The 18,327-nt window shown below is 33.5% G+C and overlaps 2 protein-coding genes and 1 long non-coding RNA gene across 3 annotated transcripts; 2 read left to right on the forward strand and 1 right to left on the reverse strand.

Annotated features, from left to right (window-relative positions):
* The first annotated feature begins 1,405 nt into the window (after window positions 1-1,405).
* Window positions 1,406-3,145, forward strand: LOC126660832 (uncharacterized). Its single transcript, XM_050354525.2, has 4 exons — window positions 1,406-1,666; window positions 2,148-2,258; window positions 2,684-2,764; window positions 2,923-3,145. Exons 1-4 carry the CDS (start codon window positions 1,481-1,483, stop codon window positions 2,986-2,988), a joined length of 444 nt encoding a protein of 147 aa, XP_050210482.1. The 5' UTR covers window positions 1,406-1,480; the 3' UTR covers window positions 2,989-3,145.
* A 1,011-nt stretch (window positions 3,146-4,156) lies between these two features.
* Window positions 4,157-4,618, forward strand: LOC126660834 (uncharacterized). Its single transcript, XR_007635450.2, has 2 exons — window positions 4,157-4,247; window positions 4,471-4,618. It is a non-coding gene; the product is annotated as an uncharacterized LOC126660834 (long non-coding RNA).
* Window positions 4,493-14,781, reverse strand: LOC126660831 (protein GLUTELIN PRECURSOR ACCUMULATION 3). Its single transcript, XM_050354523.2, has 16 exons — window positions 14,670-14,781; window positions 14,481-14,578; window positions 13,106-13,244; window positions 13,000-13,028; window positions 12,674-12,770; window positions 12,528-12,583; window positions 12,328-12,435; window positions 10,407-10,463; window positions 9,362-9,453; window positions 7,572-7,656; window positions 6,733-6,885; window positions 6,061-6,161; window positions 5,377-5,541; window positions 5,166-5,278; window positions 4,875-4,965; window positions 4,493-4,692 (listed from the first exon to the last, which is right to left on the reverse strand). Exons 1-16 carry the CDS (start codon window positions 14,729-14,731, stop codon window positions 4,633-4,635), a joined length of 1,506 nt encoding a protein of 501 aa, XP_050210480.1. The 5' UTR covers window positions 14,732-14,781; the 3' UTR covers window positions 4,493-4,632.
* Window positions 14,782-18,327: the final 3,546 nt, after the last annotated feature.

The following is an 18,327-nucleotide window of genomic DNA, read 5'->3' on the forward strand; positions in this document are numbered from 1 at the left end:
TGTTCATTACTAAATGAACGATATAGATCGTGAACATGACCCCCTCAAGTTCATTTGAACTTGAGAGAATCCCAATCCAGATGGGACATATCTGATATTATTAGTGTCAAGAAATAAAGATTGCAAATTTATCAAATTCGGAAGAACCCCAAATAGCTATTAAGTGGTGACTCTATTGGATGGACCACATTGTATGCTTTTCCAGTCACAAAAACATGTTGAGCATTTTGTAAATCAAGAAGTTGGTAATGAAAGATTAAAGCAACAAATTACAGTCCTTTTTCTGGATTTCGGTTGATTTGATTGACGTGTGGAGGAAGAAGATGGAAAATATAAAAACTTTAAAACGATCCTTAAAGTTTTATTAAACTATTATTTAATTAGAGAATTATTTATTGACGTGTCAAATGAGACTCTGATGATGTGGTCGGTAAGACAAGTCATATAAAACGCTGACACTTTTATAAAAAAATTGAGTTTAGTGACTTTTTTATAATTAGCGATAACTATAATAACCCAAGGAGTTTAATACCCTCAAATAGCCACTTAGTCAATAGATTTGTACAAAATGACTATAAACTTTTAAACGTTTTAAAATTAATTCATTGAACATTCTAATTTAATTCAGTGAACTTGATCCATAAACTTTTAGATACTGTTGAATTATTTGTGACATTACAATTATCTGTTGAATCAATTATCACTGGACTCTTTATTTTTATTTATTTGTTGCATTTTCGGTTTCTAAAAGACATGTTTATACAGCCACATATGCATAGTTTGATTAGAAATTACTTAACATACTCTTATTGTCATTGAAACAGAAATTTAGCCACCAAAATCAAAATAAATTAAAGTAGGGAACGACCAAAATCTATTACCCTAAAATCAACAAATATAATTTATTGACTATAAACTAATAATTCCTGAAAGTTCAAAAGACAAATACTTTATAACATAATGATGAAATATCCATAAATAATCAACATCCTTAATATTATACATATTAAATCTTTTATATCATTTTAAAGTTCAAACACACCATAACAAAATCTTTCGAACAAAGAGTCTTTAACCTTTAAATTTGGTACAAAATATTAAAAGAAAGCCAAATTCATCGTTCTGGAAGAAAAATACACCCTTAAACTTGTTATTCTATCTCGTTTTACCCCCTCAAATAAAATTTGAAGCTTAATGGACAAAAGGAGCCAAAACGTCAAATATGATGAATTTATCTTTATTTGATCTGTTTTTGTTGAAAAATGTTTCCCTAACAATCAAGAATAGACGTGTCCCTCGACAATTGTTTTCTAGGCATTATAGATAGTAATATTGTTGCTTTCTTAACAATATTTCCTAAAAATATATAGTTGCTTCTCAAGGAGTGAAGTCACAAAAAAGCAATAGCTCTAAGATAAAATTTGAAGCAAAAGCAAGAACACCATTAATTACACATAAAAATCAAACAATTGAATTCACAATGAGAAAGATGGGGAGTAGTGGAAGGCTATCAATGGAAGAAGATGACATACAAAGATTTGATATGTCTTCATTTCAGGCTAAAGAAGAAGAAATTGAGAGGAAGAAAATTGAAGTTAGAGAAAAAGTTGAACTTCAATTGAATAAAGCTGAAGAACAAACTAGGCGCTTGACTCGGATTTGGGACGTAAGTTCAAGCACTAAATTTTCCTTTTTACCTTTTTAATGAATTTAATTTTATTTTTAAGTTGTATTTGATGGGATTGGGGTAATTGATATTGGAGTAAAGGATCATTTTAGTCTATGAATTTGTAACTCGGAGTTAAATAATTTAATTTTAGCTAATTTGATCAATTAAAGACAATATTTTTAATTTTTACATCAATTAAGGACAATATTCTCTATTTTTATATCAACTAAAGATAAAATTGGGTCATCCAAATTCTTGAACTTGTTCGTATTATATAATTTTGTCGTTAATTGATTTGAAAATAAAAAATATTGTCCATAATTAATCCAAATGACTGAAAGTGAGTTAGACCGGATTGACGGTTTGCTTATTGATATTGTGAGTCACTAAATTTTAAAGCTATTTCATTTTAATCATGGAATTTTAATTTATTTCATTTTGATGACTAAAATTTTGGATTGTTATAATGTATAATTAGGAGCTTGAAGCATTGGCTGATCCTGCAAGAAAAGAAGTTGCAATAGTACGTAAAAAGATTGACATGGCCAATAGAGAGCTCAAACCACTTGGACAAACATGCCAGAAGAAGGTGTTTATTTAACCTTTTTATAAATTTTCAAATTTTTAAAAACCAAAAATTATTGAAGATTTTTTTTTGCATTATAATTTTCGTTTGTGAAATATAATTTAAGGATTAATTTATAAAATTTATGAATTTATATAAATTTAATATGAATTTTCGATTCTAATTTTAAAACAAAAACTACTAATATTTTTACAATTTGGAATGATGAATGATTTTTCGATAAAAAATGTTGATAAAACCATATCATTGTCCATATCAATATTTTTATATCGATGTGTTCTAAATTGGAAACAATTGATAGTTCAAATTTTGATTTGCTAAAGTTAAAATGTCGTTTCAAAATTGTAAAACACGCTTAAAGTTTTTGATTTGGTTTGTAATTACTCCATAAATTAGTTTATTTACTTAATTAGTTTTTTGAGTGACAGGAAAAAGAATATAAAGAAGTTCTGGAAACTTTTAATGAAAAAAACAAAGAAAAAGCTCAGCTAGTTACAACATTGATGGAGGTATCTAAATAATCTTCAATTCTTCTCTCTTTTTACCTTAAATTTTCTTAATACGTAATTTTAATTTATGTTTCTACTTGAGCCCTTTCAAATTATTCATTTTTAACTATTTTACTATGTGATTTATAATTATTATTATTATTATTTTCAATTATCAGCTGCTGACTGAGAGTGAAAGATTGAGGATGACGAAATTGGAGGAGCTGAGCAAAATTATACCCTGACAAGCTTAATTTTACATAAATTAGGGCTTGTACTCTTCTATCAGTTCTTGGATTTTTTTTTGATTAATTATTATAATTAATTTTCTGTTATTTTGGATGTTATGGTTATGAACAATATCAGTAATTTGGTAAAATAATTTTTAAACTTGTTTCAAAATTGCAACAGAAAAGAGACTTATAATTAATATTCAAATCTTTAGAACTTGTTTTCTACTAATTTTTTTGAAATGAGTTAGAAGTATGACTATCTTCCGAATCTTGATTTTAGGAATCCCTAAATTCTTTTAAATAAGATACGCACAAAAAATATAGTAGTGATTAGTCCGAAAGGATATATCAATATGCCTTTAGAAATGTAACCGAGTCAAGTCAACTCAAAAATTATTTAAAATTAACTTGAGAAATACTCAAAACAACTCCGTATAAATGGAACCAAGTTCTAGTTCGAACTATTCGAATCAATAGACAAATCGAGTTCGATCATCAACATACTCTAATCGACAAACTCACGTACCTAATCGAACTTTAGTTAATTTATTTATATTATCCTTTACAATTTTATATTTATAATAATACCCATACTAACACTGTTATATTAAAATACTAATAATTTTCAATATATATACAAATAATTGAGTCGAGCTTGATTTCAGTTGTTCTACCTAACTCGAGTTCGACCTATTAAAATAAAGGCTTAATGACTTAAAAAAAACCCGACCTTTCATCCCCTTTTCAATCATACCCTCACGTTGAAAAATTGTCAATTTTACCCCAGTTTGCATTTTTTCATTTCAATTGTACCCTGAAGCATAAAATTGACCTTTATTTATTTGACAAAAGTTCAATAATTTTTTTTAAAAATGGTCAATTTAATATAAAAAATTAATCTAATGCAAAAAAGGTCAATTTAGAGAATTTTTGCCAAATAAAAAAAGATCAATTTTATGCTTTAGGGTATAATTGAAATGAAAAAATACAAAATAGGGTAAAATTGACATATTTGCAACGTCATGATAGGATTGAAAAGGGGATGAAAAATCGGGGTTTTTAAGACATTAAGCCTAAAATAAAACTTAATCGAGTTTAGAGTTTTAGATCGAGTCGAGTTAGAATTTGATAGTGTTTCAACTCGAGTCGATTACACCTCTATATGTAGATATATAGCATTACAAGACATGTGCTCGACTACTCGACACTGGCTGCAGAGATAGTAACAGCTATCTACTCTCCATACCAAAATACAACAAATTAAAACTTAGGTCATGTTTGGTTCATGGAATAGGTGCGGAATGAAATATCTATTCCGTATAGAATGACAATTCTTTGTTTTAGTTCATGGAATAGGTATTCCAAAAAATTGTTATTCCATGATTTTGTGGAATAAGGACTCCTCTCAAAAACTAAAGAATGGCTATTCCATTCCTTATGGAATAGCTATTCTATTCTATACTATTCCATTCCATGAACCAAACATGGCCTTAGAAGAGTCTGCAAAAGCTCAGAGTTAGCATGTAAATATCATACAATAATTATCCATTACCAGCCGACATTATCAGAATCTGTTTACAGAAGAGATGGAAATGGTTCACATAGTCATATACAAATACCAATTTCCCACCTGAAAGAGGATCCCTAAACAATTCCTCAACCCGGCAAAAGCTGTTTGTACTCCGCCAGCAGCTTCGGTATATCATCCATCCGCAACTGAAACCAAAGACAAGCATACGAGACCAGTCAGTAGAGGTGTGCAAAAACCAAACCAAACTGAATGAATCAATAATTTCATTTGGTCGGTATGACATTATAAAAAAATTCAGTTCAGTCCCTCAAAGATAAAATGTAGAAGGGGAAACAAAAGATTTCAGGCACGAGATAATGTCTTGTACCTGAGAAGCATTTTTCATGTGATAAAACTGATAGGCATATTTCTCAGGAAAACCAGACTCCACGGACTGTAAATCAGCTCCGCCTTTTTCCCTGTCACACAACCACAATTAAGGATAATTATAATCATGTAATTAAATCATCTCGTAGAACCAATAACTCCACTGGAAGATTTATTTTAACCACATGAGAAAATAAAAGGAGATAGAAGATGCAAGGTACATTATTATTCTACGAACAACTAATGTTACCAATGAAATGCAAAACGTGATGACAAGTAAATGGTTGCTTACAGATGATGACGAGTAATCAGACGTCGGTAGTCACGAAGCAAGGGTCCAACCTCCTTCAGTGGTATAGACCTCGGCGTAGACTTCTTCCAGTAATCACGAAGCGCCTGAATTTTCTTTTGTTTTTTGTTTTTTTTTTTCAATACAGAAATTATGTCAGCGTGTTCTACATAAAAGGTGCATCACAAATAAACCAGATTTATAATTGCAAAACCTGTTCATTGGTAGAAACTCCATCTCCCGCCAGTCCAGATGCAAGTTCAATAAATTCTCTATCTTCCAACTCATCTACAATTTGGAACCCAGAACTTGAGAGTGAAACTGAAATTTCTAACCTCTTTTGTAGTTCTGCCACAGCAGATTCTTCCCTTTGACTTTCCTGGGAAACAAATGTTGGCTCATTAAAAAATAAATTACAAAAGGAAGAAGGTAAACCGAAAAATTTCTACATGGCTGATAAAAAATATGTGTATGCTAAAATAACAGAAGTTCTATGTCTTCAAACAATCAGAAGAATGAATAACTATTTTGACTCTAATGTAAAAATTTGTGTATAGCCAAGACTGTAGGAATTGTCAATGTCATATAGTTTCAGTCAAATATCTGAAGAGTGTGCATCAGGTTATAAACTTCACATTTAACATAATTAATTCACAAAAATGCAACCACTTAGCAAAATTCATTGATATTCATGACCTCATATTATTGAAGTCCATTAGGTTGGTTATACTTGTTGAGAGATTATAACCTATTTGTATGTTGTCTACTAAAACTATGTGTATGTTGTCCAAACTCGGAAGACAAACGTCAGTGTTAATAGAGTACACAAGATACTAGTCAATTCAAGCAAAATATAAAAAAATAAGCAGTTGTGCTGATGACTGAAGTTTGTTAATACCTTGTATGCAGACTGGACACTACCTTTTGCCTTCCCAAAATCATTACTTTCAGGAAGAGTTTTTCGGGGAGATACAACCATCCGCTTTGCTATAGGGTCACCTAGAAACGAGACAAACATGGAAGTAATACAAGCATGTTAGTGTCAAAACCTGACTTGGTATTCTGCATACAAGAAGCAAAAAAGCGCACTGATGCAAGTCTAGTAGCTAAATGTGATAGTTTAAAATCATAACCAAAAGGGCTTTCAACAATAAGCTTATTGCTTTGAAATTGAAGGCCCTGATATAAGATATGCAGATTCTTACATAAAGACACCTTTAGAAAATTAATATAACAGAAGAGGAAGATGATGAAATCCATATAGCAAATAATAAAGAGAATTTTATCTTATGTCATTAATTCGGCAATTCCCTTGGTATCTTAATTCAATTAACAGTTTGTGCAGTGTAGTCGTGTAGATATAGCCAATAATGTAGGTTTGCCTATATGATGAGAATTTAACAACTGTTCAAGCATATATGGCAACTGGTATTGGAAATATTTGCACAAAGAAGTTACACAAGAATGAATTTGATTTATAAATTAATAACACCAAAGAGGGAAAAGCCATTTAATGGCAATCAAAGAAATAGATGAATACTGACTATACAAAAGAAACACGATATGGTACCTTCTGGAACCAACCACCATAGATCACCAAATGTTGACTTCCCATCAAAGCCTCCAAACAACAGATGTCTTGAATCGATGCATGTCATGGTGTGGTATGCTCGAGCAGGAGGAGGATCCCCGGTAGTAGGTAATCTTTTCCATTGTGCAGAGACTTCAATGACAAGGTAAACCAACAGTTAGGACTTAGGATAACAGAGATGCATGAGATGGAAAATATTGTTAAAATAGGTACTATATTGAACAATGGTCATACCCTAGTAACTTAACAGGTGTAATTTGTACGCGATTATGTCATACCCTAAAGTCTTAACTTTTTAATAGAAATCCAGGTTTACATTGTAGTCATTGTGGAGAGAAGAATAACTTAAGAGACTCAATGTGGTCTTCCAGCAATATTGTGCATGAGACAGCAAAATTGATTGTCAGGCAGTTCTTATGTAGCAATCAAGATACTGCAATCTATTACTCTCTTTCAACCTAGAATATAAAAAATGGGATACACAGTTTAATTCGGAGACATTGTTGTCGGAAATCATGATTGTTGAGATTATGCTAACACTAAGCTATAACTCTTAGAATGAGATTCCACTAACTGGTTTAAAAAAATATCGTTTCTACCCACATAATAACACTGGTTCAAAATAAAATAAGAGTAATTAAGAAATTAAATTAACCTAACAACAAAAATTATTCAACACCCAGAGTAAGGGGAAATTTTATATTAAGGTCTACTGGTCAAGAAACTCGGAGTTTAATTACTCATATTAATAGTAAGGATATAATTTGCAAGACAACACCTGTCAAGATAGTTGACTAGTTATTTACAGAATCACATACCCCTGTCTAATACAACGCAATCATTGTAATAAAGGTCATAACGACTCAACCAGCCACCAGTGCCATGACCACCAAACAGCAGCAGCTGAAAGAAAAGGAATTTAATAGTCAGCTTTACTAATTGATGAAATAAAATTAACATTGATATATACATATAAATATAGGGGTAATGTTATAAAAATTCACCAACTTTACATGTTTTCTCAATTTAATCATATTCTTTGAAACTTCTCATAAACATACACCAACTTTCAATTTTTTCCAAATTCATACATGGTGCTGACGTGACACGCATTCATTGGTGCAATTTGCTGAGATGTAAGTCATTTTCAACCAATGAATGAGTGACACGTCAACACCATGTATGAATTTGGGAAAAAAATTAAATTTGGTGTATGTTTATGAGAAGTTTTAAAGAACGTGATTAAATTGAGAAAACGTGTAAAGTTGGTGTATTTTTATGACATTAACCCATAAACATATACACATACACACAAGCACTAAACATCTCTATCAGCCACTCACATGCAAACAGCTATTTTATTCCATTAGAAACCAACTATTAAAGTCTCCAAAGTTCAAAAGAAAACCAATCTTGGGAAATATTTTGAAGATTGAGTAAGTCGGTTTAAAAGTCAAAAATGCCGTCCTTCTCTTCAGACCCAGACCATCCACCGCTCCTAGTATGCTAGAGGTTTGTCCATCAACATTCTCTAACATTATCAATTATCTTTAACTTATCAGAATTTTCTAAAACTCACCTTCTCAAACCTCAAAATTAAAAAATTACATGAAATAGATAATATTTAGGGGCCAATAAGGTAGTCTGGCATAGAATCTAACCATGCTTGGAGCATTACGCCAAACTATTTCTTGTATGCCTCTCAAGAGGCTGATACGAGAGGTTGAACCAAGGATGATAGCCAGGTAAGAAATTTTTTGTCCTCCTATACATTAAATATTGCTGACAAACCATGCATGGTTGTATCAGTAAAAAGATAAATACATCACGTTATACATATTCTTTGTTTCTTTTCTCCATCTAGTAAGTTCAATTGTAGGAATAGGAACTATCCTATCCAACCTTGTTACTTTTAAATACTAAGCCAAAGCCTTGGAACCTTAAAAGATAATTATACTTAAAATTCTCTAACAGAAACATGACATTAAAATATTAGAGAAACTAATCTTTAAGTGATCTTCTGGTGAGCTGGACCTTGAATACAGAAAATATTGTATTCCCTAAATTGTTTAAGAAAATACATAGATACAGGCAGATCCTCTTGGAGACATGGAGAGACCAACTGAAGAAGAGTTTTAGAAGTTTCGGAGAGCTCCAAAATTGACTTTGGGCCCCGTACTAATAATTATCACCAAAATTACATACCTGCTCATGTTTACGTCCATAGTGACAAAGTGTAATAGCCAAAATAAGGACTCTTATAATTACTCAATTCAACCCATAACTATAAAAGCCTTACCTCCATCAAAGGCTACGCAGAACTTGAAAAATAAATGCACAACAAGAAGGTGGAAAGCATTTTATAATTATAACTATGCTGATAGAAAGTTTACCATATTTTCATATTTCTACTCGTGGCATGATAACAGTTCTAACATATCATCATTTAAGTGGAATTATGAGTTTAAGTGGAATTATGCTAGTCAAAATAGTTCTCACATATCATCACATATGCAAGAAGATTGAAGCAGAGTGATTAAGAGTTTTAGGGAAAAGAAAAGAAAATTGATATCCACAAAAATAATTGAGGTTTTCAAGATATCATTACATAGTTCCCTCCAGAAGTTATTGTGTGGCCACAACGAGAAGAAGGAGCTTGACCAGGAAGCTTCAATTGGGTCCATCCAGGCGTTTCATTCTCTACCTTCCACAACAAAGAGGAAAATAAAAACTTAACTCAGCCCAACGTTAAGAATTATTCTTTATTTTATTTTTAAAGCTCTCTACATGCATCTATCTTGTTAAGTGAACCCACATATACAAATGACAGCCTATCACCGGAGCATACATTTAAATTAGGTTGCTGGATTATAGTGATATCATTATTGGCACCACTAAATACTTATTATCACTATGACAGTGGCCACCAGCATTTCATTATCAGTTGTGGACATCTATCTTAGTACTACTAGTACTAAGAATCACCTACAGGATCACAGTGTAGTTTGAACTGCAGATCTAGGTTGTTTATTTGCACTTGCAAAAACAAATTCATATTCAACTTTTTATGTTAGCATTCTGCTAGTACGTCATGGAACAGACACATGTCCTGATTCCTGTCAGTGTTGTGATAGTTAATAAATTTAAGTTAAAGAGACCAAATAAAGCAAATGACTATTCAATCTACAAAGGAAATTAATTATGCAAAATAACTGAAGTCGACCAAAATAATTCGAGTACGATGTATAGGTGTTCTACATTCTGCCATGCCTATGATAATATATTTCATGTGAATGGTTTAGAATCAAAGTCTAATCTAATAACTTTAGTTATAATTTATGGGACAGTCAGAACAAAACAAACATTAGCTGATCCAAGACTAACTCTATTTATTATTCATACTGTTTTGAACTTTTCCAAGCTTAAAACTATGTCAGACATGTCTTTAGGACAATAAGGAAATGACCAGACAAAAAGTATCCTTGAACAACTAAATTGCTGTGCTATAATTCCAGAGTTGTGGCAGATTAGCAGAGCACAATTTTATCCAAAGATTAAGGTGCATCTACCAACAAAAATCATGTTCTATAACTGGAAGGATAAAGTATATCAGGATCTGTAAACAATGGTACTGAAAAAGATCAAATGCCGACCTTCTTCAATAAGACCCTTCAGAGCCCACAAATCACCCATGATCGGCCCACCACCACCTGTCAAAGTTAAGAATCTATAAATAAACAAATCCTGCTAACTTCCTAAAGAAATGCAAGCTATAAAATTCATCAAGTATATAACTACGAACGAAGGATCATTTTACCCCCTGAACTTGGCACAAAGTATCAAAAACGTCTAAATTAACAAAACGGGATCACTTTTACCCTGAACTTGTCAAATTTGGTAAAAAAACAACCCTCCCCACTCTCACCTAAGAGAGTGAGATACACTCTCCAGCCCTAGGTGGTGTTTAATGGATAAAAAATTTAAAATGATCCTAATTGTTTTAACTCATTTTAGATTAATACCTAATAATTAAAAAAAAGCCAAATAAATCCTTTTTATTTTAAAACATTATATATCAAATTAATGTTAATTAAAAATATAAAGGACCATTGTGTATTTTATACAAAAAAATCAATTTTTTTTAAAAAAAAATTCCTCCGGCGAGGAGGAGCAGTTCCTCCTCGCCTGAGAAGAGGAGCATTCTCAGGCGAGGAGGAACTGCTCCTCCTCGCCTGAGGATTGCTCCTCAGGCTAAGGAGCAAGGAGCAGATCTGCTCCTCGCGCGGTGGGTTGTTCAAAACAGACCCATCGGTGGGTCGTTCAAAACAGACCCATCGGTGGGTCTGTTGTTAACAGACCCACCGGAGGGTCTGTTATTAGCAGATTCGACAACAGACCCGACGTCGGGTCTGCTGTTTACAGACCCACCGGAGGGTCTGCTGGTGGGTCTGTAACAGCAGACCCACCGGCGGCGGGTCAAGAACAGACCCGCCGGTGGGTCTGTTTTTGAAGAACAGACCCGCCGGTGGGTCTGTTCTCCTTCAACAGATTGGCCGGAAAATTTTCCGGCCAATCTGTTGAAGGAATTAAAAAAAATTGGATATTTTTCTGTTGGGGAAAAGATTTAAAAAGATCCCTGATGTTATTTATTTTAATTAAAATTTAATTAGTATTTAAGTGTGATTAATTAGAGTTAATTATGATTTTTATTAAACTCACTCTTCAATTAAGTGCCACGTCAGCACCGAGGGGGATTTTGAGCCGGTTTTGCCAAGTTCAGGGTAAAAGTGATCCAGTTTTCGCAATTTGAACGTTTTTGATACTTTGTGCCAAGTTCGGGGGGTAAAGTGATCCTTCGTTCATATAACTACCAACTAAGTGAATAAATCCATAATTAAATTGTATAGTTTAAATACACGTTCAAGTTGACATCAGATAAGAGAGATATAAGATGATAATATCAACTTCACTCATGATCCCAACCTGAATGTTAATTCTCATAGGAAAATGTATGAAAAGTGAAAAATCTGTTTTTGTTCCTAATCTATTACATGTCAAGGTAATACACAAGAAGAAAGTAAACATAAAATGAGAACAAAGGTAGCGGTATTGAACTCAAGCACTAAAGGAACGTTGTCATGTTAGGATATCTCTTATAATAAGTTTTTATATCAACTCATATGCAACTCAATTCTTACTCGCACAATGGTAATTGTGGCAACTTAAGTCAATTCAATTGGTTTTTAATAGAGCAATTTTTCAAGAAACAATAGTCCAGCTGGAATCCAGTACTACTCAAAGTACATGCGATTAGCATAATATTTCATTTTAGGATATCTCTTAAAATCAGTTTTACATCAACTCAAATGCAAGTCAATTCGTACTTGTATAATGGTAATTGTGGCAACTTAAGTCAATTGGTTTCTGACAAAGCAATTGTTCAAGAAAGAATAGTCCAGCTGGAATCCAGTACTTTTCATGTGATTAGCATAACAGTCACGAGTTATAGGACTCTAAAGAAAGAATCAGCAACAAAACCAAACTTAGAGGAAAGAACAGTGTGGGCCATATCACCTCTGCCACCATAGATAAGTAAACGTTTCTCAAGCATGGTTGCTGTATGGCCACATCTAGGTGGAGGCAATGCTCCAGTAACTGACAGCTCCGTCCACTCAAGTGAAACTATTTGAACAAACAAATGATAAAGTTAGTACTTTTCTCGAATATAACCTTAAAACGAACAAATGAAGAAATATTGATAAAGAATCTGTCACTTGTGTCCAAGAGGTAAACATCTGACAACCACTTTTTGCCATCCCACCCGCCATACCTGCATTTAAAAACATCTTTCAGAAACATCTATAGCAATAAAACATTCTCCAAGCTACTTAGTGAACAAAGTCATTTTCTTATTACACACATTACGATCTTCTGGTTTCCAATAGCCGAGGCTGCAGAAAAATCCCTTGGCGAAGGCAGGTCACCAAAACTGGTCAGCTCTGACCATTGCCAGATATCTGAAGCAAGCAAAAATTCAGTTGAGCCCGAACAAAATCCCAAAATATGTTAAGAATGAGGAAAACCATTAATATATATTTTGAAAAACTGGAAGCTATCTTAAATTTCATATCTGGTTCTTTTGGGATAGATTCAAGAAGGGTGAGAAAAAGGAACCATGCATCAATTTGAGGATGTAGTTATTAATAAAAAAACATTTTAACAGTTATATGAAGCTACAGATCTTACCAGTATCTAGAACCCAAAAGTCACCCATCCTGCAGATTCAACATCCTTATCAGCAAAATGTTGACGGAAATGTGTACATGACAAAATGTATCAGATTCTTACAAACCTTCTGCTACCAGAACGCCCACCGAAGATGAACATGTGACAATCAATTGAAACAGCAATATGAAATGCTCTGGGACTGGGACCTACTTGTCCATCGGACCCACTTCCGCTGCACTCTGGTTGAAACCAAAGCTTGTTCTCTGGAAAAACAGAAAATCCATACATCAGAAATATTTCGTTTTTACAGCTAGCGCTAATGCTCTCTCTCTCTCTCTCTTGCATACAGACAGAATCCTAGTTTTCTTGGGAAGACAGTTTCTGAGCATGAGATTTGATTCTTGATCCTGTTATCCAAGATGTACAAATACCCTGGTTGTGCTCCATATTATAGCACGTACTGCCAGTATAACCATATCTAGATTTTACTATAATAAATCAGTAACTATATCACTATATATGACAGAATAGAACAAAATCTCCAGAATTATCAGTTGATAAGTTTCCGTAATCCGAATTTATTCAAACTATCTCATGGCCCAGTCACATCCATTTTATATGTGATATTATCAAAATTAGTTCGATGATGGTTATGAGTATAACCAGTGTTACGAGGTCTACACAACTAAATTGCAGGGTTACAATTATTGTTCGCTCAGATGCTATATGATTCCAAAATTAAGCAGATGCCGTTCCTCCTCCTCTCTTCTCAATTTAAATTTTTTATTATGTTTATGAGCATATACGTTCACACATATGAGTTCATATGCCCTGGCCTCAAGATGAGTTCAAATTTTGGGAAGTCGGATGATTCTAAAGGAGGTATATGACATATATGAAAATGGACACCATTAGGAGGCCTAAAGAGGGAAAACAGACAGTGTAATCAGGTGTAAATTCAAAAGGAGGTTTATAATATATGATCGACTTCTAGTGAGTTCTTCAACGCTACTGTTTTCTGGCAATCAATGATTTACCAAACTGAAATAAGATTAGGCATCTTCGAATATGCAATACTAATCCCGACAGGAGAAAACCAATATGACAAAAAAAAAGCTTTTTATCTAGTTTAACAAATTAAACCGGCAGCGGTACTCTTGTTTTGACAGTGGAAATGGAGAGGAAAAGAAATTGAACCAATTCAACACAATAATGAAAAAAAAAAAACAAGTCAAATCAATAAATATATGCAAAAAGATAAAATCTTTTTACGGGCGGTCCATTTCCCGGGGTTGACAGTGATCCTGGGCTGCTGCTCGGCTAGCTTATGAATGCTCTATTTGAATACTAAATAGATCAGTATCCAAAAACTCAAAACTGATAATTTACAGAGTCGACTACACCATGATCTACCAAAAATCAAAGCTTAACCAAGTTGAGTCACGCAGAATTCAATGAATATGCAAGTGAACAAACGATCAAAGAAAAAAAAAGCTTACCCATATCATATACAACGATGTCACTCAACAATTTCTTGTCAATGAGGCCACCGAAGATGACAACTTTGGATTTTCCAACGATAACAGAACTGTGACCACTGTCAATTTCATTCCAACAAAACCGTTAGAAAACTAAAAAAAAAGAATTAGGACAGAGCCAATCTATACATAGAGAGAGGCGGGGTTAACCTGCGAGGTTGAGGAAGTGGTCCATTGAAATCAGAAGAAGAAGCTTCAACCCAGTAATGCATTTCTTCTTCCCTCTTTTTCTATGTGCTGCGTGGACTCGGTTGTATTTTTGCTATGAGAAGTGTACAACAAATGTTCCGTTTGCCCCTTGTACAAAGGATCAATTTACCCCTCAATTTGGCACAAAATATTGAACAAATCATTTTCAAGAGTAAAAGATCAAATAGACCCATAAGTTGGCCATTACGTATAAAAGGTTCTCTCCCACTCTCACCCACTTGCGTGTATTACACTCTCCATTACTAATTGAAAACAAAAACTCTTATTATATTGTTCATTTCTGTAATTGGTACTTAATCGTTTTTAAAATTCAATTATATACATATAGTTTTTAAAGTTTAAATATTGATATCAATTATTTAAAAAAATTAGAAACTTATTTGCACTTGTGAGCTGAGCAATGGCTAACTTCGGATCTGAAAGGTTTTGAAAAATGGAATTGTCACCTAGTTCAACTAGAAAATGTCTTATATACCGACGGGGTAAACCACCTTACATCGGACCAGAAGATCGGGTTCGTTGAACATAATCAAAACTCTTGTATTTGACTTATCGTATACATCGAATATTTGCATGGCGTATATGATTATCTCATCTCAACATTAAAAAAACACAATTCACATGATATAACGCTGAAAAATAAACATGTATGGAAGCGGTAAACAAGTAATACGCGCATATGACTCAATATGTACTAACATGCGAGGCAAGTAGCAATTACCCCTAAACATACATCTAAATGTAACGGTTTCTAGCAAAAGTCAAATAATGGCAAGTCTGGATCAATTTATATGCAGAAAGCTTAAAACCGGATGTCTAAGTGAGGTTGGTTTTATTTTAATCATCTTGAATAACCTATACAACCAATAACTATATTTTCATGACAGTCATATGATTTTTAAGTGATTTGCTGGATTTGATTGTTTTAATTGCTAAGTTAACGTGGTTAGTCATGCTTTTGGAAAGCAGTAAACAATGTAAACGTACCCACGCGCATTTGATATACATATAAGGTTATGAATACTTTTAAACTGTAATACCCCAAAATATTTAAGTATGTAACTGGACCAAGTGTCCAGTTCTGATTCGCAAGAATGGCGATATCGGAAATAATTTTCAAGAAATTAAAGTAAATAAGTCTTTAGTAAGTCGGTCTTGGGAAAGTAATTATGCGGAATTTAATATTATATTCCAATTCTAAAGTTGGAATTTAAATTAAAAGGAAAAATATCAAGAAAAGTCCCAAACTAGAGTTCAGGGATTAAAGTGGTAATTTAATCAGTTAAGTCCCGAAAAGGGAAATTATTTCGCCAAGGTCCGCGAAATGTTTTATAGTATATGTGGTAAACGTTTCGGGTCAATCGGAGACCTTTTAAAATTTGGACGCGGATGCGTTTTGGGCTAAATTGCAATTTTTGATGTAAATTAGCAAATTAAGTTTCGAAAATAGCAATTGGAAGATGATTGATGGAAAATAATAATCTGGAGTTAGTAATATTTATTTGAATATAAATAATACGTAAATAATTGAGTTAAAAGGATAATTTAACCGTTTGATTAAATTAGAAAGTTCAAAAGAGAAATGGTTTAAGTTAAAGACGTGAGGGATCAAAATGATCTTTTGGCCAAAGTATATAACAGGGATCAGGAAGAAAAGAATGATTGAGAGAGAGGAAAGAAAAGTAGCAGAGAAGGGAAACATTTGACGATTGATCTCGATTTGTCGCGGTTTCGCCATTTCTCGTCCAAATCGAGCGTTCTTTATATCGATTTGTTCATAATTCGATTCTCCACCATATTTGAGCTTCAAATCGAGGTAAGCTTGACGTTTTTATTGCGAGAATTAGTAAATAAGGGTTATTTTGTTTTAACGAATCAAACGAATCGTAATCGCGTTTCTATAGTCGTTTTGGTGAGAATTAAATTGGGTTATATGTTAGAATGAAGTGGAAGCATGTCGAAAATGTCGGCGAGTAGTGAAGCGCCTGGAAAACGACATTTCTGGGGGTTGGTATAGGTGTGCGAACGCACACCAGTGTGCGAACGCACACTGGGCCGTGCGTATGCACGAGACCCTTTGGGCGTTCGCACAGCCAGCAATCATACTTGTTTCGACATTTTGCCCCATTTAGACCTAGTTTTCGACTTTTAAAGTGTCGAACATTAAAAAGGGAATTCGAACCCCGAAAACGAGAAATTTGGATATCGAACATAACGTGTTCGATTAGGATTTCGAGATGTAGGGAACCTAAGTTTAAGAATCGATGAATAAGAGATATAACGAATATCTCGACTGAGTATTAGAATACTATCAAAGTTAAGAATCATAACTGAAATACGATTATATTAACCTAAGTTTATAACTTAGGATTTTGATACTAAGTTCACGTTTAAGAATTAAACATACAGGTAATTCGGATAAGTAACAAACTTATCGACGAACTGGAATAGCTAAAGGATCAAACGACGCATGGAGCTCGCATTCACGGAATCTTATTATTATTATTATTATTCGGAAAGGGGTCACTGTGAGTGGCAATTTACTTTCGCGTATTGTTTACAAAAGTTATTTTTCATATACTATGATTTTATTCATCGCATAATATATGGTTTGAAGTATCACTTATCGAATTGCTATTATCGATTATAGTATCGTTTACCGAACTATTATAGCTTTGGAACCAGTGTATGATCCGAGAAAACGTGCTACCTATTGGGCGTCAATAGGACTCTGTGATCACCGGTGAGTATGTCAGTCTAGCTGTCACGACAAAATCTCAGGACCGAGACCGGCGCTAAGGAATGGGAGTGGTTGCTCCGAAACCCGTAGCAAGCCTAAAAACGTAAAATCATTTTTCGCGAACATAAACACCATGCATGACATACATAAACACGTGTCATGCTGGAAGCACATGCCAGACATACATATCCTCTGGCAGTCACAATATAAAAACGCAGCTAGCGTAAAACGTTTACAAACTTTAAAATATTAAAGTTATATTTACAGAAAACTATATATTATAGGCTGACTTGCAAAACACTTATCTACTGCAGCTCTAAGAGTAAAGTGTTGTTTCTTTACATACTCAAAAATACAGACTTCTGAAAGTAGGATAGAAGTCCGTTACTTCAAAGCGTCTTTATCCTGAAAGGAAATCTGTGAGGGCGTCAGCATATTGGGATATACTGAGTGAGTTCATACATTTACTAATAAGTATTCAAATAAAACATAAAACCGCAATCAATCATATGCAGCCAAGTACAAGATCCGATTGAAACCCTAATCCTCGAACATGCTAAACGTATGTACTCAGAGGAAAACTTATCCAATAGTCCGACCCGGGAGTATTCACACTCTACCACATCAGTCGCGACAATTTTCTTAATTCCAGTGGTGGGTTCAACCCACTAGATACAGGGCTCAGGTTACACTGTAACCGAGTTCACTCTCGTATCACGTTCATATGTCTGACTTCGAAACTCGTATTCTTAATCGTATTAAAGCTGTATCAAATCAAAACTGGTGATCACACAGTCCTATTGCCGCTCAATAGGTAGCACGTTCCATCGGATCAATACTGGTTTCAAATCAAGCATA

Source organism: Mercurialis annua, linkage group LG8, assembly GCF_937616625.2.
Source record: "Mercurialis annua linkage group LG8, ddMerAnnu1.2, whole genome shotgun sequence".
Classification (NCBI taxonomy): Eukaryota; Viridiplantae; Streptophyta; class Magnoliopsida; order Malpighiales; family Euphorbiaceae; genus Mercurialis; species Mercurialis annua.

Coding starts and splice junctions, on each gene's coding strand:
- LOC126660832 (XM_050354525.2), top strand. CDS start 1,481: ATGAGAAAGATGGGGAGTAGTGGAAGGCTATCAATGGAAGAAGATGAC. Junction 1,667..2,147: donor GCTTGACTCGGATTTGGGAC/GTAAGTTCAAGC, acceptor ATGTATAATTAG/GAGCTTGAAGCATTGGCTGA. Junction 2,765..2,922: donor TAGTTACAACATTGATGGAG/GTATCTAAATAA, acceptor TTCAATTATCAG/CTGCTGACTGAGAGTGAAAG.
- LOC126660831 (XM_050354523.2), bottom strand. CDS start 14,731: ATGCATTACTGGGTTGAAGCTTCTTCTTCTGATTTCAATGGACCACTT. Junction 14,579..14,669: donor CCACTTCCTCAACCTCGCAG/GTTAACCCCGCC, acceptor TGAAATTGACAG/TGGTCACAGTTCTGTTATCG. Junction 6,162..6,732: donor ATGGTGGTTGGTTCCAGAAG/GTACCATATCGT, acceptor TCTCGTTTCTAG/GTGACCCTATAGCAAAGCGG.